Source organism: Neoarius graeffei, chromosome 8 (genome assembly GCF_027579695.1).
Source record: "Neoarius graeffei isolate fNeoGra1 chromosome 8, fNeoGra1.pri, whole genome shotgun sequence".
Classification (NCBI taxonomy): domain Eukaryota; kingdom Metazoa; phylum Chordata; class Actinopteri; order Siluriformes; family Ariidae; genus Neoarius; species Neoarius graeffei.
Window position 1 is genome coordinate 27,107,176 of NC_083576.1, and position 18,617 is coordinate 27,125,792.

Consider the following 18,617-nt stretch of genomic DNA (forward strand, 5'->3'; position numbering starts at 1 on the left):
CTGACATAGCTGAGAGGAATATGCAAACTCGAGCATGCTTCAACTCTACTCCCTTTGATTTCAGTGAGAGGTTCAAAAGCCACCTTTCTCGATGTCTTTTTGTGAAGTCCTGTGTTCGTTCACCCATTTTTATTCGTTCACGGGGAACCCTGAAGAAACTCAGTTTCACGGTTTGATCGATTCAGACAACCTAAAACGATGCAAGCGCAAGGCATTTTTCATGCAAGCAATGCACCTTCTCCGTACAAACGTTTTGTCAACTGAGCTTTGGTAGACCACCAGGCAGTTTTGAATACCTTATGTGGCAGATGTGACGTCACATGAAACCCAGCAATACACTGAAAAGAAATTCTCAAGTGGAGTCTAGCTAGATGTTAGAGATTCTAGTTCTCATATAGGCTGATTGCCTTTTTATGGAAGAAAGCTCCTGAAATTGTGTCTGTTCTACTACCAGTAAAATGATCAACCTGTCTGTCCCTGATACAATTGATGAGAGGACAATAAACAAGAAGAAACTGACGCCATTCACGACGCAGGTTTGTTGCTGTGCTGTTTCTATGACTGCTCTCTTTGTTTAAGGGGTATATTTTTCAAAAAAAGTGCCCTTCTTAGCAAAACTGGCAAATAATGTTTACTTTCTAATGCATAGTTGTATAATAGTTTTCTAGTTACAAATGAAGCTAACATCAAAGTATTCTTAACCCAACCCTTTCCTCCTCCATGCAGGAGAACCTCAACCTGGCACTGAACTCTGCTTCAGCCATTGGCTGCCACGTGGTGAACATTGGCGCTCTGGATCTGCGCGAAGGAAAGCCGCATCTGGTGCTGGGCCTGTTGTGGCAGATCATCAAGATCGGCCTGTTTGCAGACATCGAGCTCAGCAGAAATGAAGGTGAGCTCTGTTTCCCCTGGTGACCAGAAACCGACACCGTTTAGAAGCAAAGCAGGCTGATGCCATTGGCCAGGAATGCAGACAAACATTGTCTCTATGTAGGACTCGGTGATTAAGTACAGGAAGGAATTTTACCAATGCTACAGGACAAGTAACTTGATTTCAGGCAAATAAGCTTGCTTTATTTGATTTGCTGTTACGGAAACTGAAGTTTTTAGCTTTGCAGTGAAACCTGCACCCTTCTCAGTGTGGGGCTAGGTACTTGGTGGAGAAGTACTCTGTTGTTGCAGGGCATCCAAGGATGTGCTCATATAATTCTGTACAAACGGTGTAAATTTGATCACACTGACAGTATTATGTAAGAGTATCCCAGTTCATATGTCTGCTTGCATGTATTCACATGAAGATAAGGCATGCAAATAAACCAAGAACAATGCATGTGTGCAATAAGATTAGAATAAGTAAATAAAGTGGTGTGTATTAAAATAGCAGATAAACTGTAATATTGTCAGGTGCTGTAGAAAACTCATGTTTGTTTTACCCTTTCTATGTTTATACATGGACATCCCTTTCGGTCTGCTCTTTTTTTTTTTAAACATAATTGTGCTGACTCATGTGCGTGTGCACTTTCTCAGCACTGGCAGCATTGCTCCGGGAAGGTGAGACTCTGGAGGATCTGATGAAACTTTCCCCAGAGGAGTTACTCCTGCGATGGGCAAACTACCATCTGGATAATGCTGGCTGGCAGAAAATCAACAACTTCAGCTCTGATATTAAGGTAAACCAGGACAGTCATTTTACCCTGGAAACAAAATTTGTCCACAACTACACCACAATAGTAATTTATTAAAATCATAATTCAGTGAATTATTCAGCCAATTCCCGCACACTAGGTCATTATGTAATGCTGTATCATGATGGTAATAAACTCCTCTTATTCTTATCAGTCAAGAAACCTTTATTTAGTTGGTCATGGGTAACTTGAGCAAATAGCAAGGAGGTGAGTAAAATGCTGTGTAGCTGACTGCCCATACACACACTGCATCCAATAAAAATTTAGGTTTAAAATATGGGATGCATCCCATTAACATGGACTTGATGACATTTTACAAAGGCAGGAAAACCCATTTAGGCTATACAGTTGTACAATAGAGGCAGGCACCTGGATCAGTACAGTTCTGATTCATATCGCTCTCACTTTGCCTTTCTATTAAAGGTGACCTCTTGTACCCATTTTCCACACCTTGATGGAGTTCCCTGAGGCCTTAATGAAATGTATATGGCATGCTTTGGTCAAAATACTGCAAAGATAAAGTAGCACAGCACCCTGTCTAAACAACCCTTTTCAATGGCCTGTGTGCCTGTTCCTTTAAATAACAGGGAGCCAGTGTTCACCACTTACCTCTTGAATATTCATTCATAAAGGCCATTCTCAAGCTGGAAGTGGAGATGCTTGGATGATGAGGGGGTGGTATAATGTGCACCCCTCGCAGCAGGCATGTGCTGGGTTTGAACTGCTCAGCTGACCGGGGTCTTTCTGTGTCGTTTGCATGTTCTCATGCCTGTGTGGGTTTCATGCAGGGGCTCTGGTTTCCTACTACAGTCCAAAGACGTGTGGATTAGGTCAACTGGCTACATCAAGTTGTCTATAGGTGTGAATGGTTGGTTGTCTGTTAGCCCTGTGTTGCCAGTCTATCGCAGGGTGTGACTGACACTTGCTCAGTCAGATGTGGTGTGTGTGAATAAAAATACACGTTTATAAAATAGGGTGGCACAGTGGTGGAGTGGTTAGCACGGGCTCCTCACAGCAAGAAGGTTCTGGGTTCGATCCCAGCAGCTGACGGGGGCCTTTGTGTCGAGTTTGCATGTTCTCCCCGTGTCTGCGTGGGTTTCCTCTGGGTGTTCTGGTTTCCCCCGCAGTTCAAAGCCGTGCAGTTAGGTTAACATGGGGCAGCCATGGCCTGAGGTTGGGCTGAAGTGCCCTTGAGCAAGGCACCTAACCCCCAACTGTTCCCTGGGTGCTGAAGCGTAGCTGCCCACTGCTCTAGGTATGTGTGCGCGCACTGCTTCAGATGGTTTAAATGCAGAGGAGGAATTTCACTGTGTGCTTAAGCCTATGCTTGAGTGTACATGTGACAAAGGCTTCTTGGCTTCTTTTCCTTCTAAATTTGCACATTATATGATGGCTACAGGGTGGCACGGTGGTGTAGTGGTTTGCACTGTTTCCTCACAAGAAGGTTCTGGGTTCAAGCCCAGTGGCTGACGGGGACCTTTCTGTGTGGAGTTTGCGTGTTCTCCCCGTGTCTGCGTGGGTTTTCTCTGGGTGCTCTGGTGTCCCCCATAGTCCAAAGACATGCAGATTAGGTTAATTGGTGGCTCCGAATTGACCGTAGGTGTGAATGGTTGGTTGTCTGTCAGCCCTGCGATGATGTGGCAACTCAGGGTGTACTCTGCCTCTCGCCCATAGTCAGCTGGGATAGGCTCCAGCTTGCCTGCAACCCTGCACAGGATAAGCGGTAATGGATGGATGATGGCTACATTTTCCTAGCAGACATTTGTGAATGACTGATCATCTGCATTTTGACAACTGAGTTACTGAAAATCTGTTCTGGGAATGTCCAAATCCTAAGCAAAATTTTCTTTTGTTTTTATACTAAATAAATCAATTTAGGGGGCCAGTACAGCACTGTTCTCCCACAGTAAAAAAGGAAGCCAGTAATGTCTGGTTAAACCCTTAGCTTCTGCTGTTCTGCCCATCACAATTCTCAGTAAAAATGTGAATGATCTCTGAAAAGTGTGAAATGACTGCAAAATACTGCATAAATACTGCAAAATTTAACACTTAACGTGTACCAGTGGCATTTTTATTCCCCTACCCAGCCAGGCATATTATGAGGTCATAAATGATCTCATCAATGATTTTGCAACAAAGGAAGGAACTGAATGGTGAACATTTGGAAGACCTCTGGTCAGTGGATGGACATGGACGGCAATACACTGGTAACCTCTGTCGCTTCCATAACAGACGAAGAAATCATTGCCTTCATTTGTGATTCTTTAACTCGGTCAGTGAACTGCAATAGTGACTTGGAAAGGGAAATTCGTGATGAGGAGAACGTGCCTAAAATTTCACATATGTGAGTGTCTGGTGTGACAGGTGGGTCCATTTCACTTGGACATCCCCCAAGGAGTTTGTTATGGCAGGGTTGCAGTAATGTTACAATTAATGTGGTGATTATATTTGTGGAGATCCCAGCAGAGATGTAGCTCTGAACACAGCACAATTTGCTCTTTTAAGGTTTTATGAGCAGGGCTGATGAGTTCCATAAAATGTTGATGTGTTGCAGATAGAGCCTGCAACTCAGAAATGCACACCACTGGGGGAAAAAAATGAAGAATTATCCCTAGCCCAAAATGTTCAGGCATAGGAAAGGTTAATCCAGTGTTTTTTATTGATGAGTTGGTGGTGGTGTCCACAAGCTTCCACTGCTGATCTTTTAAAGAACAGCATGACCGTTGTCCAGGGTGGTGTTGGTGGGTTTTTAAATATTTATTTTAGTGGGATCATAGACCCTAAAGCTGGCAAGTTTTCTTTATAAAGAATACTCGACCTATTTTCTGTATTTGTATTCATATTCGATTATGATGCATTATCCTGTTCATTCCAAATAATGTATACCTATTCAGTTACGCCCGTAATCTGTATCTAATTTTCCTATGGGGAAAGATAGGGTGCAATCTCATTTTAATGCTTGATGAAAAGAATCTTTGCTCACCCTCATGTGTTGGAATAGCAGTGTGAATTATAGACCAATCTCAGGATTAGCTTTTATGGGGGGGGTCAGTAAGGTATGATGTCTAGCAGCCAGTAATGCTTCCAGCACATTCACACTCCACCTCTTTATCCTTTTCTATATGCCTCTACTCCTCCTTTTTCTCTTTTCTTCCTCTGACTCCTTTCTCAATACATCTGCCAGTTGCTCTTAAATGTGTATCACTCCCTCCTGTGTTTGCTTCAGGTATGACATAAATGGCGAATGTGGAAGGGTTGATTTTAGAAGCAGTTTTCCAGTTAGAAAATGCAATGTCATGTTAAAGAAATTACCAACCCTAGTGATTAGTTTGTGTTATGATGATATGCTTCCCATTTTTGTATTCTTCCTGGTTGTATATGCAAATGTATTAAGATAATGCTAGGTTGTATCCCAGCATACCCTGCAGTAGATCCTATTTCTTATCTTGACAACTGAATAAAGGCCTTGTGGTGTTGTCTGAAACTCTCTCTATCCTTTATCTGTCTTTCCCTATGCTTCAGCTGTCAGACTTCTCAAACTCTGTGAAGGTACTCCCCCCCCCCCCCCCCCCCCCCCCCCAAAAAAAAAAAAAAAAAATTGCACAGCCAACTGTTTCAGTTTTGGCATGACTTTTTTTTTTTTTTTTCCTTTTTCTTCTTCTCATATTAGGTTCAGTGATCTTTGATTTCTGTATTTGAACTTTCTCAAAACACCCCAGCATGCTCATAAGTTACTCATGCTTTTCTGTTTTTTTTTCCACAGTGGATATCTGTATATCTTATTAAAATTGTTTGTGTGAAAAGTTGATTAACTCCTTTTATAAATATTAAAGTTGTCTGTGTGAAAAGTCGATTAACTCCCTCCCCCTTGTGAACCTTGTAGGACTCCAGGGCTTATTTCCATCTCCTGAACCAAATTGCACCTAAAGGCAATAAAGAGGGGGAAGAACAGATTGACATCAGCATGGCAGGGTTCAATGTAAGTCATGCTTTACAATATGAATTTGAACATGCATCGGTCATCTACTTGCAGAAGGAATTTGGGACAGAAGCAGATGTAAGCTGTTTGAATTCTTTTTATTCATGTAGGGGTTGTAATGGATTTTACACAGGTACTTTGGCTTATCTTTTTTGGTTTTGCCTGATGTCCCAGATGTGAATCTGTATACCTTAGGGCATGAACGAAGGCTTTAAATAAAGTCGTTCAGGGCAAGAACCTGTACCATATCCTTAATTGTGTGTGTGTGGGGGGGGGGGGGGGTGTTATTATTTTTATTATTGTTATTTTTAAAATAACTATTTTTTGGGAGCACTGATGTGGATCAGAAGGGATCCTGTAAGGGTCTGGCAGACACTCAGACCATTTGAGAGGAGCACAAGTGTTAAGCCTTAGCTCAGCAGTAAGTTGAGTGTGGCTGTGTAGTGTAGGTCTGGATAGATTTAATGATTTAATGGATGCATAAGTCTGTGCTGTGACTGGAAATGCATGCTCTCAGCACAGATGCTAATCATAGGAGTGTGCACTGACGAAATGACATTGCTCAGTGAGCTTCCTTATTGTCCTCTACATGGTGCCCCACCCCATAAAAGAATTCACCATTTCTGATGTCTGGAAAATACTTTTTGAACCAAAGTTAATGCTCCTAATGGGGGGGGGTTAAAGATGCTGTTTGAATAACTGTGGTTTTCATGCTCTGTGAAATAGTGGGTGAAACACTGAATTAAAAACATGAGCATAGCTCTGTGCAGGCAAGTTTTGCTCATGTCCTGGACTCCTCCACATTTTCATGAAAATATTTTCCATCTCTGAGATTGCATGTTTCAGGGAAACTGACTCAGTGCCAGATTTTATAAGATGACTGTCTGCAGCAAAAGGCTGATGCAGTCAGCACATCTGTTAATGCTGCTGTTGCCAAACTTGCCATATGACAAGCTCTTTTTGTGCAGTTTTGTCCTTGTGGTCTCAAACCTGCATTGTTGCGTAGCTGGCTTCACAGCATTCTTGAAGACGTTTCACCATTCGCCCTTTATCAGTTTTACTGAAATTGCTGGAAATTCCATAATACTTTCACATGATGTCAAAATACACAAGTTTGTGTTCACCTTGTTTCTGGGTCGGTTGCTCCATCTTTACATGCTTTAACCCTTTGGTGACTGACCCCTTGAAAATGGTTCCTCCAGGAACTATGACTTTTCAGTTGTCAAGACAACAGAAGAACTAAAATACAAAAACAGAAAGATACGTCACAATGCTCTTGTGCACAAAACAAAATGCTCTTGTATTTTAGTTTTTCCGTTGTCTTGACGACTGAAACGTCATCGTTCCTGGAGGAACCATGTTCAAGGGGTCAGTCACCAAAGGGTTAAACCTCTTTCAAGCTGATTGTCATTTTGGTCCACTGTTTCATGTGTTATACTCCTGGAACTTGGAAAAGTATGATCATTCAGAAATGTTTTCTCTTGCACTAAGACTCGGAACATAGTGATTCTAAATCTGCTGTCTTGAAACGGTCTTTCGTGTTTTGGCACTAAATCACCATTTTACCTTTCCTCTTTTCAGGGTGCAGTTTATCAGCTTTCTGTTCCTCCAACACTATGGTGCAACTTTTGTACATACTGTTAGATAAAACAAATAGTGCAGGAAATAAGACTAACAAATGCAGTGTATCATCAAGCTCTACAGAACAGTAGGAGCTCGGGAGAATCAGAATAAACTAGACTAGAAAATTTTGTAAGGAAGCAGAATGATTGGGCAAATTGCATGCGTTATAAATCATAACCAGCGTAATAAATGTTCTCAGAAAGCTGGGTATAAGCGAGATGCATATATTTCCCACTCTGAACAATTTTTTACAAATTGTATGTCTCCAGTACTTTGTAGCGCATACCCTGGATTCATATTCGATGGTTCATGATGCCATGTGAATGTGCTTAACATGGTGCCAATCGGGAAACGGCAGCAGCTTGACAACAGTTGGGAGTAAAATAGGCCTTTTCACACCAAATTTAAGGCGCCGTTGTTCTGAGGTCTTTTTTCAGGGTCAAAACTGTGATCAACATGACCCAGAGACAAGGGTATTTCCTCACACCAGCTTTGTGTTTGTGTATGTCTGCTATGAATACTCCCTTTTCAATGTCTGTAGTTCCCCATTTCACTCGTGCACACTGTTATCTAAAGCTGATTACATCATGCTTGGTTGATTTTCCCTTGACACAAAGACCGGATTTGGTCTGATTTTTTTTTTTTTTTTTTATCTGCTTCTTAGACGCCAATTGTTCTAGTGAGTAGAATTCTTTCACGCCAAGAGACACGTTATCGACAGTACTGTCGTAAAAAGAATAGCATTTACGATTTATTTCTTTGGTCTTATGCACTGTTTAAAGCCTTTTTGCTCTCTCGATTTGGCTTTACCTCGAAGTGACGACAGAGTTGGATCAGTAGTTTATGCAAATTATTTGTAGCCTTTATAAAGCCTTGAAAAGAAGTGTGATTCAAGGCTTTGGCAATTGTACATAATTGACTAGAGGAGGAAGGTTTAGTAATTAATTAAAAGATTACTTAACTAAATATTTTCTCATTGTGTTTTGCTGTTTCAGGAGAAGGACGACTTGAAAAGAGCAGAGGCTATGCTGCAGCAGGCTGATAGACTGGGCTGTAGACAGTTTGTCACACCCGCCGACGTGGTGTCTGGAAACCCCAAACTTAACCTGGCATTTGTGGCCAACCTCTTTAACAAGTATCCAGCACTGACCAAACCTGAGAATCAGGACATCGACTGGGGCCTGCTGGAGGGTGAGGAAAAAAGGCGAATAGAGACCACTCCCTTAACACCCCCATCCCCTGTTGCCAGATCCATGGAAATATCATGCTACAGCAGTTACATGGTTATTTTCCAAACCAAGCACCGTCTAGCACTTTTATTTGGCACTTTGCATCCATCCATTATGGAATAGAGTTCTAAAAATAGACATTTCTTCATCCTCTTGAAATGTAAAGTGTGCTTGTTAAGTGGCATTATGGAGGGTGTGTTAGACAGCAGAGAATGTGACTTTTACTTTGGATGGGAACATGGCCAAATACCATGATCATTTCCTGAAGTGTGCCATCATGCTCAAGAGGGTGTTGGGACCATCTAGTGGTTAAATAGCCAATCCTCTTCTGTTTTTCTGTTCAGTACTTGTTGGAACTGGTCTGAGATTAGGAAATTAAGCAAGGCCAAGCATAGTCCACCATCATAATTATTTATTTATTTATTTATTTTTTTGTGGAGTTGAATTGAGTGTCTTTACGCACACAGATCACCAAACTCTGCTCGACAGTTTTGGAAATGTGTAACTCTGCTCTAAAAACTTTTTTTTAAAATTTTATTTCTTAGAATCATAGCTTATAAGAGGGAGCTAAAACTATACAGAAAGTAGTAACCAAGTTGTGTGTGGGGGTTGGGTGTCTTTTCCTGTCTCTGCAGGTGAAACCAGAGAGGAGAGAACTTTTCGTAACTGGATGAACTCGCTGGGTGTGAACCCTCATGTCAACCACCTATACGGGTAAAACATTGTTCTGTGTTCATTTATCATGATCACACCTTTTTATTAATAATTTAATTGTGCTGATTCATTTTATGTATTTTGAAACAAGCTTCAGTGTTGCTTTCTGAATAATATCGTCTTCCCTTCCCGCCACAGTGATCTCCAAGATGCCCTGGTTATCCTGCAGCTCTATGAGAGGATCAAGGTTCCTGTCGACTGGAGCAATAAAGTCAATAAGCCCCCTTATCCAAAGATCGGGTCCAACATGAAGAAGGTACCTGTTCCTTTTCCCTGATGTTGCACACTAGGCTTGTTACAGTGGCATGGTTTTATGGTTGGTTCAAATAGTTTGTGTTCATAAAATCCTCCCTCCCACACAAGGAAAATTAACAATGTGTTCAGAATTTAAGATTAAAAATAAAATGCAACTTGTCATATTGATGACAAATCAGAAAGTCCTCTATATTACAGACTTTCCCATGGAGGAAAACCTACTGATGTTACAAAGCACTGACGCTGGAGAGACTTTCCATAAATGTTAAATAAGCGTCTCCAGACAGAAAATTTCACCATAACTATTATTAAGCATGTAACGATATGTGATAAGTGTTGTGTTCTACGAACACAACATTCCTGTACATTTCAGACCCAGTAACACACTGAGGCAGAAATTGGTCCACCCTAAGGAGAGAATACCCAGACACAAACAGGACAACGTAGTGTATGCAATTCAATGCAGTGAGGAATGCACAGAACTGTATGCTGGGGAAACGAAACAACCGCTTCAGACGCATGGCTCAACACAGGAGAGCCAGTTCCTCAGGCCAGAACTCTGCAGTCTATCTTCAGCTCAATAACAAAGTAGACTCGTTTCAGGACTGTAATGTACGCATTTTAGCCAGAGGAGGCCGCTGGTTTGAAAGAGGAGTAAAAGAAGCCGCCATCGTCAGCCTGGAACGACCATCCCTGAACAGAGGAGGTAGTCTGAGGCCCTGTCCACACGGCAACGGATTCAGGTGAATCTGATAAAATTGTTTATCATTTCGGCCTGGCGTCCACACGGCACCGGCGTTTTGGGTGCCCCAAAACGAAATCTTTTGAGAACGGGTTCCAGAGTGGAAAAATCTGGCAACGGCGCCGTTGCGAAGTCGTCTGGATGAGTAGAACGGATTTGTTTACGATGACGTCACAACCACATGACTAGAACAAGCAGCACTCTCGCTGTTTTGTATGAACCACTGCATTGCATTCACTTTTGTATACAGCTTTTCTTTTAAATAAACAAGTAACTGAACCATTTCTTGAATTTCTTTTTTTTATTCGATAAGACTGCTTTTCAAAATGTTCACACAATAAGAAAATTAAGTTATATAAAACTATGCACACTAATAAAACTAATTTGTACACACGGAAGGCATGATTTCCTCGCGTAGTCGCAGCCGCCATCTTGTTGTGTGTTTGTTCCTGACAGTGCTTCACACTGGGTAGAAGAAGGGGTTTATGCGCATGTGTTTACTTCTTCTATTGTTGTGGTGTCTCCGATGGGACCGTCTTATAGCGCCCCTAGAGTTGTGGCATGTGTATTGCATCGTTTTCAGCAAGCATTGCGTTGCCATATGTACCTGATATTTTACTGATCCGTTGCCCATGTGGACGCGATATATATTTTTTTTTAATAACATCTCGTTGCCGTTGTTGTGTGGATGTAGCCTGAGATCAGCCACTTATCAGCCACATACAATGCAGTCCTTGGCACACTTCCAGAAAACTGAGTACACATCCACACCAAGACTCAGGCTACATCCACACGACAACGGCAACGAGATTTTAAAAAAAATATCGCGTCCACATGGGCAACGGATCAGTAAAATATCAGGTACATATGGCAACGCAACGCTTGCTGAAAACGATGCAATACACATGCCACACCTCTAGGTGCGCTGTAAGACGGTCCCATCGGAGACACCAGAACAATAGAAGTAAGGACGCATGCGCATAAACTATTATGCGTGAGACTTCATATTAGCCACAAAGTCAGAAAAATCTGTTCGTAAAATTACATTATAATGACCAAATACAATGAAAAGTATTTTTCCAGTCTCACCTGTGAAAGGTAATCCCATGTGATCTCGTTTGGACGGCAAACCTGTTGGTACAGTTAAACGCAGCACATGAATGAGGCATCTTTATTCTCCGCTTTGACCCATCCAATATGGCGGCGAGGATGACGTATGATTCTACGCGGAAGGCGGCGTCTTTAATGGTCCGGAATAAATTGAATGCTACACGTTGATGGATTAATTTGTTCTTCTACGCTCTTTGAGGAATGTATTGTAGGACTTAAACCAAAATCTGAAGAGGTGAGATCGCTCCTTTTTTTTTCCCTATTTTTGCTGGCGGGATTGACACACACACACACACACACACACACACACACACACACACACACACCTCTCTCTCTCTCTCTCTCTCTCTCTCTCTCTCTCTCTCTCACTTTGCACCATTACACAAATATTCACAGTGAAAATATTTTTGTAAGTGCGTTTCATGAACCAAGTTATAGGATTTGTTGACAACTCGCATCGAGTTTGTTACACTTCTACCCGGCGTGAAGCACATGTGGTTGTGACGTCATCGTAAACAAATCCGTTCTACTCATCCAGACGACTTCGCAACGGCGCCGTTGCCAGATCTTTCCACTCTGGAACCCGTTCTCAAAAGATTTCGTTTTGGGGCACCCAAAACGCCGGTGCCGTGTGGACGCCAGGCCGAAACGATAAACAATTTTATCAGATTCACCTGAATCCGTTGCCGTGTGGACAGGGCCTCAGTTGACTTCAATGACCCACATGATGGCAGAGAGCCAACGACCCACAGATCACCCAAACGACCCTCTAGGCTGTGAACACTGGCCTCCAATTACCCTAACACCTACAGGATGACCGAGGGTCAATGACCCATGGTCAATGACCCATGTGACCTCAACGACTCTCCTTAAGGTTGCTTTTGGTCCACTAGAGGATAAATACCTGAAACTCCCCATTAGACAGGACTGAAGAAGCCTTTTGGATGAGTGGTGAAACGTCTTCAAGAATTTCAAGCAAGTCCAGTTGCCTTCTTTAGCAACTTTGGTTTACTATGATCTGGACAACCGAGAACCTTCACAAAACGTGATAAATCATGAGACAAATTTTATAATGATTTGAATTGATGAAATAAAATGACTCAAGATTCTCATCAGGCTGCGTAATCTCTCAGGTTTTTCCTAGCTGCAGTTGCATTGTGTACACAGCAGTGTGCGCAATAATGCGCAGTAGTGAGGATGCATGTGACTTCACCCAGGTTGGAAGTAACACTGCTCAAATATCATGAAAACGTAAAAGTCTAAAATGGGAGAGAGCTGTTGTGTGATTGACTGTACAAATAGATTTGACAAGAAATCTGAGCTCTATCTTTAGACTGTTGAAGGCTAAAGAAAAAAAGCAAAAAGAGGTAATTTTATGTTCAAGCTTATGACGGCCTTTACAAGTCTCATCTCATTATCTCTAGCCGCTTTATCCTGTTCTACAGGGTCGCAGGCAAGCTGGAGCCTATCCCAGCTGACTATGGGCGAAAGGTGGGGTACACAGTGTTCATGTTTATTAAGAAATGGTCTAACTTTTTTTTTTTTAAATTTACAATAAAGGGGATAGTTCGGTGAATGGGCTATTATACTTTACTCCAACCTTTACAAATGTGGATAAATAATTGTTGGTTGTTAAGAGCAAACAGGTATTTTTATTTATTCATTCGTTCATTTAAAAAAAAATTTTAAATAACTTGGGGTTTTTTGGAGGGAGGGGGTTAATTTTCTCCATTTTCATTTTTTTTTTCTTCAAAAAATCAGGGGGAAAATTGAATCAACCCAATATTGTGAATCAAATTGTGACGTTATACATATTTACCAAAGGAAAAAGACACCTTTTTTTCAATCCATTTATTATTAGTCTTGGTTTATTTGGTGTGCTTACTAAAGTTGTTACCATAGAAACAATAAGGTATTATAATAAGCACATTAATATTCAGTAAACCTGTGATTTGAATTATTGCCAGCACAACAGTTAACATCATCTGGCCAAAATTAATGCTGATCAAGAATTCAGTGCTGTAGTGAAAGCCAAAATGTGTGTGTGTGTGTGTGTGTGTGTCTGTGTACAGCTGGAGAACTGTAACTATGCTGTGGAGCTGGGGAAAACCACAGCAAAATTTTCACTGGTGGGAATTGGAGGCCAAGATCTAAATGATGGGAACCCCACTCTGACCCTGGCTCTGGTCTGGCAGTTAATGAGGAGGTAGAGTTTTCTTTAGGGTACTTGGGTATCTAGCACAGGATTCAGTTGCAAAAAAGGAGCTTCCTTTATTTTGGAATAAATAACATGAATCGTACTACAAGAAGGTGTTTTATATATTGTCATGCATTTAAAGGATCCTTTGAAACCTGTTCAAAATGGAGGCAATATAGGAGTCGCTTTAACAAGCAACGCCCCCCCCCCCCAATAAATAAATAAATACACTGCTTCGAGTAGTTTTGAATGCTGCCTTTCTTGTACTCATTTTGTGGTGTCCATCTTGGTTTCAGATATACTCTGAATGTCCTTGAGGATCTGGGAGACGGAGAGAAGGTGAACGATGACATCATTGTCAACTGGGTTAATGAAACTTTGGCCGGGGCAGGAAAGAAGACAAAAATTTCAAGCTTTAAGGTATGTGTTGAACCAGCACTAGTTTCTTCTCTCAGATCATATTTCAGATTGTACCTATTCTAGTCTTGTTGTGCACTCTAAGCAACTCCGTAATTGGTTTACAGGACAAAGAGATCAGCTCCAGCTTGCCAGTGTTGGACCTTATAGATGCCATCCAGCCAGGCTGCATCAACTATGAGCTCGTAAAAACTGGTAGCCTGACAGAGAGTGACAAGCTGGACAATGCTAAGTAAGCCATAACAGATAACAGTAGCAGAGTCCTTATCTTACTGTTAAAATCTATTTCAATGAATAGATGTGTGCACAGGTGTAAAAGACTTGTTGCTGTGAGGACTTCTGGGAAGATGGCGGACGGGTTAGTAGCATAGCTTTCAGCTCGCCCAAGTCGGTAGAAATAAATCCACTCAATTTGAGTAACTCGACATACAATCGTTATAAACTTTGAGATGAGTGGTCGCTGAAGCCGGAGAAACACTAAAATCTCAAAGAAAACTCGAGAACAGTTTACAAAAGAAGAGGTCTCCGACAAAAGTGAACCTGAAAGTGAAGCGTCAGAGAACATGGATCATGCCGAAACACTGAAAGCTGGGCTCGCTAGCATCAGCAGTGATATACGGAACCTCAAGCAAGACTTCTGTAATGAGCTAACAACATTCAAAGACGAACTCAAAGGTGAAATGAAACTAGAAATCGCTACCTTAAGACAAGACATAGAGCGAAAGCTTACAGAAAATCTCAAAGAACTTAGGGAGCAGAAGATGAGCATAACCGAGGCACAGGCTCGCGTAGCGGAGTTGGAGGAGTACAACATGGAGACAAGCAGCCTCCTAACAAAACTAACCAAACAGACACGCCAGATGCAGGACAAACTAACGGACCTTGAAGCGAGGTCTCGGCGAAATAACGTCAGGATTTTCGGATTGCCTGAGGACACAGAAGGAAGTTCCATTTCAGGCTATCTAGACCAACTTCTTATAAAAGAGCTAGAACTACCCGAAGGAACCAGTCTACAAATCCAACATGCCTGCAGAGCCCTCACACTAAAACCAGGTCCGGGCAGTGCTCCGAGAGCAGTATTGGTCAACTTTCTCAAGTTTGAAACTAAGGAGATGGTCCTACAGAAGGTCTGGCAGAAGAAGGGGATATAGGTGGGCAACAAGAAAATCCAATTTGACCACGATTACCCCGTTGAAATCGTTCAAAAGCGCAAAACATATCTGGGTGTCAAGAGAGCACTGAAAGAAAAAGGGATCCATTTTCAGACCCCATTCACGAAAATAAGATGGATATTGGAACAACAGTGTTAAGAGCTATGACAACGCAAGGGATGCAGCGCAGGACATGAGAGCAAGGGGATTAACTGGATGTGGGGCGAGCGGAGGAGATGACTCGAGGTGCTCTGGGATGGCAGCGAGTGTGAGACGGCAAATGAAAGCAGAATACGCTGGCACATCGAGCGAAGGAGAAGTTGCAAGAATACCAGAGGAGACCTGATATTTAACATCTTGTCTATGTAAAAAGGTAGCAGGGCTTCAAATAATACTGAGCTGGCTCAATTCATGTTGAACTAACGAGGCAGTAAAAATGAGGTTGGTTGAGTTAATACAAAAGGGCTTCAGATACTACAGTACTACAGCTGATACTGGACTGCAATAATAATTGAAAGATATACCATTCGGCGGCACGGTGGTGTAATGGTTAGCGCTGTCGCCTCACAGCAAGAAGGTCCGGGTTTGAGCCCCGTGGCCGGCGAGGGCCTTTCTGTGTGGAGTTTGCATGTTCTCCCCGTGTCCGCATGGGTTTCCTCCGGGTGCTCCGGTTTCCCCCACAGTCCAAAGACATGCAGGTTAGGTTAACTGGTGACTCTAAATTGACCGTAGGTGTGAGTGTGAATGGTTGTCTGTGTCTGTGTCAGCCCTGTGATGACCTGGCGACTTGTCCAGGGTGTACCCCGCCTTTCGCCCATAGTCAGCTGGGATAGGCTCCAGCTTGCCTGCGACCCTGTAGAAGGATAAAGCGGCTAGAGATAATGAGATGAGATATACCATTCTACAAGATTGTAAGAATAGTGTGCTCTCCCTAGGCAGCTTTCTGTTTAGTTTACCTTGGTTTTAATTGTTGCAAAAATGTCAATTTAAGTGACACACACACACAAAAATTTGTTGCTGTAAAACTGTGCGGATGGCAAACAATTGTAGAACGACAAGAAATTATTAGATGCACATTTCATTGTATTATAAATCGTGATTTTATTCATTTTTAATAGCTTAAAGTAAGTTTAAAGGAACAGTCCACTGTACTTCCATAATGAAATATGTTCTTTTCTGAATTGAGACGAGCTGCTCCGTACCTCTCTGAGCTTTGCGCGACCTCCCAGTCAGTCAGACGCGCTGTTACTCCTGTTAGCAATGTAGCTAGGCTCAGTATGGCCAACGGTATTTTTTGGGGGCTGTAGTTAGATGCGACCAAACTCTTCCACGTTTTTCCTGTTTACATAGGTTTATATGACCAGTGACATGAAACAAAGTTCAGTTACACAAATTGAAACGTGGCGATTTTCTATGCTATGGAAAGTCCGCACTATAATGACAGGCGTACTAACACCTTCTGCGCGCTTCGACAGCGCATTGATTCACTTCACTCATGAGTGACGGTAACTTGGTGTCTGTTGCCTTTGAATTTGATAAAATGTGTCTGCCAGATGGATAAATGGAAAGATGATGTCCAACACAGCCTCGTATGTCTGTAAAATGTGTATAATGCTGCGGCCAATCAAGAGCTGACAGTGGGACAGTCAAAACGGACCACTGTACCGGCTGAATTGATATGAAAAGGGAGACTTGAATATTGAATTCTTAGAAAGAAAAATATATTTTTTGATGTTTATAGACATCATTAGCTGATATCTAACCCAATATTTTTCCCCTTTTGCAGATATGCTGTATCCATGGCCAGGAAGATTGGTGCGCGTGTGTATGCTCTGCCTGACGACCTGGTGGAGGTTAAACCCAAAATGGTCATGACCGTGTTTGCTTGCCTGATGGGTCGAGGAATGAAGAGGGCATAAAAAAAAAAAAGCAAGGACGCTGCGGCCAATCAAGAGCCGACGTCTGATCCACAAGCCATTTGCTGGATGAAAGGCTTCAGGTTGAATAATTTAGCCATAACAATTACAAAAAGGAAACCCAATTAGCAACAGATGTTAAAGAATCATGTTTAAGTTTGGTAGGACTAGGATTATATTTGTAAATGGGAATGTGGGATTTAGCGAAGGGAGGGGGCGATGGGTGGGGTGGGCTTTTTTTTTTTTTCTTTTCTTTTTTGGACACCAGATTAAAGGTTCCAGCAGATCTGTGACTGGTACACGCTTTTCTACCTGAACGAAGCAAGATGACCAAAACACATCCGTAATGGAACCTAAGCCCTGTTGGACTGTGCCATGTGTATTTTATTTGCATATTTGATAATGGAGGAACATACTCGAGTGACTGGTGTCATTTTTAAAATGTACATCTTGAATCTGACTGCTCGAAAGTGTTGTGTGTGAATATGGAGACAAGGCCTTACTCACGTGCAGTATTGCCAATATGCAGTACATAATCCTGTGGCCTCTTTATAAGACATCAGATGAGATGCTTATTTTCCTAGTGTTTTATACATAAGTAGAGTTTATGGTAAAGCAATTAGAACTACATAAACATCCTTTGCAGGCAGAAGCTTTAACACATTCCATAGTTATCTGATTTTACTGTGTCTTATGTACATGTATTCATAAGTGTGCTTTTTACATAGAGAAAAGGACAATCCAAACAAAGAGAACTATGCATGAACAATCTTTCACAATCTTAAATTTATTTAAAGCAATACACTCCTGGGAATTTGACAAAAGCTTTAAAAATTAGCAAATGGTATGTAGGCAGTAAAAAGGAAAAAAAACAAAGATAAAATGGTAAATGAGGTTCAGGATGGAATCTGTCTTTGTGGGTTGACTAATGTTGGAGATTTAAAAAAAAAAAAAAACTGGAACTGCCTGGATTTATTGGAGCATGTTGACTGGACATATGATTAAGACCAAAACATTGTAAACGTTTCTTGTGACTTGACCATCTGCATACTGAAAATAAACCAGTTCATAATGTCTTTTTCATCATCTGTTTATTTAAATGTTGCATCTCAAGATTTTGTTGTGCAGCACATGGCTAGGAACATGAGTTGGAGTTCACTGAATAATTTAAGGGATCAGAATTTGATCATTAACAAGGGAAGAACCTTGCTAGCCTTGTGATGGTGAGGAGATTTGAGACCATTTGCTCTTGCCTCCTGTTGTGATACAACTAGTGTGTTAAAACTCTGTGCAATTATTCGTGGATTGTGGAACTGTTGACAGCATGGCTGTCTTTCTTTTTGTGTCGCTGTTATTCTGATCCTGAAAGAAGCCATACCAGTCCTGTATGATTTGCTGTCTCTATTTCCCCTTTCTCCAAGAAATTAATGGTAGAAAATTCTTCAAAATCTTCAATCCTTTAGCACTTGTTGTTAACATGTACCTGTAATCTGTCATTTAGAAATGTGCCACAGTAATTTGCCTTCAGTTACAATTTCAAATGTACTGCTGAATTGCATTTCATATTTTTCAGTTTACAATTGGTCATATGAAAAATTG

General features: G+C 41.6%; 1 protein-coding gene across 4 annotated transcripts in view; it reads left to right on the forward strand.

The window, feature by feature from the left end:
• Window positions 1-18,094, forward strand: part of pls3 (plastin 3 (T isoform)) — a 100,018-nt gene extending 81,924 nt beyond the window's left edge. For all 4 annotated transcript variants that reach the window (XM_060927500.1, XM_060927498.1, XM_060927496.1 and 1 more), the window contains exons 6-16: window positions 455-536; window positions 727-892; window positions 1,528-1,670; window positions 5,569-5,664; window positions 8,283-8,478; window positions 9,152-9,230; window positions 9,369-9,486; window positions 13,410-13,543; window positions 13,831-13,954; window positions 14,059-14,183; window positions 16,889-18,094. In XM_060927500.1, coding sequence (XP_060783483.1) covers window positions 455-536; window positions 727-892; window positions 1,528-1,670; window positions 5,569-5,664; window positions 8,283-8,478; window positions 9,152-9,230; window positions 9,369-9,486; window positions 13,410-13,543; window positions 13,831-13,954; window positions 14,059-14,183; window positions 16,889-17,021 — 1,396 coding nt within the window. In that variant the 3' untranslated portion in view covers window positions 17,022-18,094. The remainder of the gene's footprint in view (window positions 1-454; window positions 537-726; window positions 893-1,527; window positions 1,671-5,568; window positions 5,665-8,282; window positions 8,479-9,151; window positions 9,231-9,368; window positions 9,487-13,409; window positions 13,544-13,830; window positions 13,955-14,058; window positions 14,184-16,888) is intronic.
• The last annotated feature ends 523 nt before the right edge of the window (window positions 18,095-18,617 follow it).